At 55.4% G+C, this 5,000-nt stretch overlaps 1 protein-coding gene across 1 annotated transcript in view; it reads right to left on the bottom strand.

Annotated features, from left to right (window-relative positions):
- Window positions 1–5,000, bottom strand: part of pmt (phosphoethanolamine methyltransferase) — a gene marked incomplete at its 5' end in the record, with an annotated part of 26,322 nt that overhangs the window by 5,356 nt on the left and 15,966 nt on the right. Inside the window, one exon of the mRNA XM_041182085.1 lies at window positions 2,699–2,830. Coding sequence (XP_041038019.1) covers window positions 2,699–2,830 — 132 coding nt within the window. The remainder of the gene's footprint in view (window positions 1–2,698; window positions 2,831–5,000) is intronic.

Raw genomic sequence — 5,000 nt, 5'->3', positions numbered from 1 at the left:
GGCTGGAAAGTGGGGTTAATGTGAACAGCGTAACTTTCCAATGTCTCTAGATGTGGTGTAATCATCATCCTGCACCAGAAGCTTCTGGAATTTTCAGTTCTCTCTCTCTCTCAGGAACCCTCTGTTTGTATTTTTTCTGACTTTGCTGACCCGAGTCTCCAATTTTTAATGTTGTTTCCCCCACCCCCTCTGTTGGTAACCCCAGACCCACCACCCCCCTACCCCTTTTTGGATCCATCTTCTGGGGAGTTCCTGCTTTCACCTGTTGGCCCTCCCCATGTGCAGCATCTCCCACTCAGCTGGACCCGGTCAGTCATTTAAGGGGATCCTTCATGTCGTCGTGTATTTGATCGCAGCTACTCCCCTCGATTGTCCCTGCATCACCCCTCTCCTTAGTGAAGACAGAGACAAAGTGCTCATTGAGAACCCTGCCCACACCTTCAGCCTCAACACACAAGTGACCTTGTACATCTCTGATAGGCCCTACCCTTTCCTTAGTTATTCTCTCGCTCTTAACGTATTGGTGAAACACCTTTGGAATTTCTTTGATTTTACCTGCCGATATTTTGTCGTATCCTCTCTTTGCTTTCCAAATTTTCATATTTACTTCACCCCTGTACTTTCTAAACTCCGAGGCTTTCTACAGTATTAAGTCTTTTGTGACTGTCATAAGCTTTCTTGTTCTGCTTTATCGTGGCCTGGTTGCTTCTGGGTAACCAGGGATCTCTAGATTTGGTAGTGCCACCCTTTTCCTTTGTGGGGACATGTCTAACTGTGCCTGCAGAATCTCACTTTTCAATGCCTCCCACTGATTTGACAGCTTTCCCTTCTAATCCTGTATCCAGTCCACTCTCGCCGGCTCACCTCTCAGCTTTGTGAAAATTTGTCTTCCCCCAATTTAGGACTTTTACTCCTGTTCTATCTTTGTCCTTTTTCATAATGATGCTAAATCTAACTATATTATGGTCACTATTTCCAAAATGGCCCCCACTGCTACTGCATCCACTTGCCCCGCTTCATTTCTAAAGACTGAATCTAGAATTGCGCTCCCTCTCGTTGGGTTTGTTATGGGCTGGATAAAAAAGTTATTTTGAATGCAGTACAAGAATGTTGTACCCTCTGTGCCCTTCACACTGTTCGTATCCCAATTGATATTAGGGTAGTTGAAGTCTCCAGCTATTACTGCCCTATTGTTTTTCCACTCAGAAATTTGCCTACATATTCTAACTCCCTTCCACTATTTGGGGGTCTATAGTACACTCTGAGCCATGTGGCTGCCCCTTGTTTATTTCATCCCTTATGGCCTCATTTGACGCTTTGTTTAGTATATCATCCTCCTCAGAGCTGTCACTGATTCTTTAACCAATAACGACACACCCTGAAAACTCAGGGATGTGGAGCTGCCATTTCTACCCCTCTTTAAGCCAAGTTTCCGTTATAGCGACGATATCATGCTGCCCCTGTGTTTATCTGTGCCCTCAGCTCATCAGCTTTATTTGCTAAAATCCTTGCATTTACGTATATACCCGTGGGAACTGGGAGTAATCCTGAGATTACTGCTTCGGAGGGGGACCTGCTCTTCAATCTCCTTCCCACCTCCCCAGAGGTCCTGCTTTCAGGACCTGCTCCCTTTTCCCACCTGTGTCACTGGTACCAACGTGGACCATGATCTCTGGAACGATCACCCTCCCCCCCGCACCCCAGAAGGGTGTCCTCTGCGACATCCTTGAGCCTGGCACCAGGGAGGCAACACACCACCCTGGAGTCACGTCTACGCCCGCAGGAACCTGGGGAAGAATTTTCCGGTCGGCGAGCAGGGTGTGGGGTCCGGTCGCCGACACATAAAATGGTGGCGCGGTGACATCAGGCGTGTGTCCCACCTTCACTGCGTGTCCTTTAGATTTTCAGTTCGGCTGCCGACCGGTCAAGGGCCTATTAAAAGGCCCTTTAAAACCTAATTAATTCAATTTAAGGGGGCTGTCCGTCCACCGTTAAGGTTCCCAGGCGGGCGAAGAGACCAGCTTTGGAGCTACCAGACACAGTCCCGGCCTCCATGTCCCACACACTGGCGACCGAATTGTTTAAGTTGGGTGGGCAAAAGAGGCCTCATGCCACATATGACGTAGCAGCAGAGATTAGGCCAATCGGCCCATCGAGCACTCTCCCGATATCTCGGTCAGGGGGCTGCGTGTGTGCCGGGTTGGAAGGATCGGGAAAGGTTGAAGAGGCCGGGGGCTCTTTCCTCTAGAAAAGAGAAGGCCGAGGGGGGGGGGGGGGGTGACCTGATCGAGCTCTTTGAAATGATGTAGGGGGGGGTGGTTTCAATAGGGTTGATGTAGAGGTGTTTCCCCTTGTTGTGCGGGGGGAGAGACCAGAACTAGGGGGCCCATCGATATAAGACAGTCACTAATAAATCCGATGGGGAATTCAGGAGAAACTCCTTCACCCAGAGAGTGGGGAGAATGTGGGACTCAGTGTCTGACTCAGGCTGCTGGGGAGGGCTGTGGGGACGTTTTTACTACGTTCAAGGTGCTAGATAAATGCAAGTTGTTGTTATTGATACCGGACTCTGAAATTTTCCAAATCGAAGGCGATTTGACCGGTTAAAACACAACCCAAAATGGTCCTCCATGTGGCCCAGGAAATCCCTGTGTGTGAAGCCGACGTGAAGGGGTGAAAGGGGAACAGGGGGTCACACCTTTCCGTATTTCTGGACTGTGTAGAGGATGTAGCCTCGCTGTCTGACATACTCCTCGAAGTGAGTTGACCAGGGAGATTCACCACAGCAGTAATCGGTTATCAGCAGCTTGCCTCCTGGTTTCAACCAGGTCTGGAACAGAACAGAGCGGCATCAGTGACACATTACACACATACACTCTCCCTCGCCCACTGTCCCTCACTCCCCTTTGCTGAGGGTCAGTACTGAGAGAGAGCCGCACTGTCGGAGGGTCAGTGCTGAGGGAGCGCCGCACTGTCGGAGGGTCAGTGCTGAGGGATCGCCGCACTGTCGGAGGGTCAGTGCTGAGGGAGCGCCGCACTGTCGGAGGGTCGGTGCTGAGGGATCGCCGCACTGTCGGAGGGTCAGTACTGAGGGAGCACCGCACTGTCGGAGGGTCAGTGCTGAGGGAGCGCCGCACTGTCGGAGGGTCAGTGCTGAGGGAGCGCCGCACTGTGGGAGGGTCAGTGCTGAGGGAGAGCCGCACTGTCGGAGGGTCAGTGCAGAGGGAACGCCGCACTGTCGGAGGGTCAGTGCTGAGGGAGCGCCGCACTGTCGGAGGGTCAGTGCTGAGGGAGCGCCGCACTGTCGGAGGGTCAGTGCTGAGGGAGCGCCGCACTGTCGGAGGGTCAGTGCTGAGGGAGCGCCGCACTGTCGGAGGGTCAGTGCTGAGGGAGAGCTGCACTGTCGGAGGGTCAGTGCTGAGGGAGCGCCGCACTGTCAGAGGGTCAGTACTGAGGGAGAGCCGCACTGTCGGAGGGTCAGTGCTGAGGGAGAGCCGCACTGTCGGAGGGTCAGTACTGAGGGAGTGCCGCACTGTCAGAGGGTCAGTGCTGAGGGAGCGCCGCGCTGTCGGAGGGTCAGTGCTGAGGGAGTGCTGCACTGTCGGAGGTGCCGTCTTTCAGGATGAGACATTAAACCGAGGCCCCGTCTGCCCTCTCGGGTGGGTGTAAAAGATCCCACGGCCACTATTGGAAGAAGAGCAGGGGGGAGTTCTCCCCGGTGTCCTGGGCTAATATTTATCCCTCACCCAACATCACTAAAAACAGATGATCTGGGTCATTATCACGTTGCTGTTTGTGGGATCTTGCTGTGCGTAAATGGGCTGCTTAGTTTTCTACATCACAACAGGGACCACACTTCAAAAACAAACAGTCCCTCGTTGTCTGTGAAACACTCTAGGATGTCCCGAGGGGGGGTGACAGGATTTGGAGAGATGGGGAGATGGGGGGATGGGGAGATGGGGGATGGAGAGATGGTGAGATGGGGGGGATGGGGAGATGGGGGGATGGGGAGATGGGGGATGGGGAGATGGGGGAATGGGGAGATGGTGAGATGGGGGGATGGGGAGATGGTGAGATGGGGAGATGGGGAGAGGGGGGGATGGGGAGATGGGGAGATGGGGGGATGGGGAGATGGGGGGGATGGGGAGATGGTGGATGGAGAGATGGAGAGATGGGGGGGATGGGGAGATGGGGGGATGGGGAGATGGGGGATGGGGAGATGGGGGGATGGGGAGATGGGGGATGGAGAGATGGAGAGATGGGGGGCATGGGGAGATGGGGGGGATGGGGAGATGGGGGATGGGGAGATGGGGGGATGGGGAGATGGGGGATGGAGAGATGGAGAGATGGGGGGCATGGGGAGATGGGGGGATGGGGAGATGGGGAGATGGTGAGATGGGGGGATGGGGAGATGGGGGAATGGGGAGATGGTGAGATGGGGGGATGGGGAGATGGTGAGATGGGGAGATGGGGAGAGGGGGGGATGGGGAGATGGGGAGATGGGGGGATGGGGAGATGGGGGGGATGGGGAGATGGGGGATGGGGAGATGGGGGAATGGGGAGATGGTGAGATGGGGGGATGGGGAGATGGTGAGATGGGGAGATGGGGAGAGGGGGGGATGGGGAGATGGGGAGATGGGGGGATGGGGAGATGGGGGGGATGGGGAGATGGTGGATGGAGAGATGGAGAGATGGGGGGGATGGGGAGATGGGGGGATGGGGAGATGGGGGATGGGGAGATGGGGGGATGGGGAGATGGGGGATGGAGAGATGGAGAGATGGGGGGCATGGGGAGATGGGGGGATGGGGAGATGGGGGATGGGGAGATGGGGGGATGGGGAGATGGGGGATGGAGAGATGGAGAGATGGGGGGCATGGGGAGATGGGGGGATGGGGAGATGGGGAGATGGTGAGATGGGGGGATGGGGAGATGGTGAGATGGGGAGATGGGGAGAGGGGGGGATGGGGAGATGGGGAGATGGGGGGATGGCGGGATGGGG

The sequence above is a fragment of the Carcharodon carcharias genome, assembly GCF_017639515.1.
Source record: "Carcharodon carcharias isolate sCarCar2 chromosome 37 unlocalized genomic scaffold, sCarCar2.pri SUPER_37_unloc_3, whole genome shotgun sequence".
Taxonomy (NCBI): Eukaryota; Metazoa; Chordata; class Chondrichthyes; order Lamniformes; family Lamnidae; genus Carcharodon; species Carcharodon carcharias.
The sequence above is the reverse complement of the archived record's forward strand: the minus strand, read 5'-3'. Positions and strand labels throughout refer to the sequence as shown.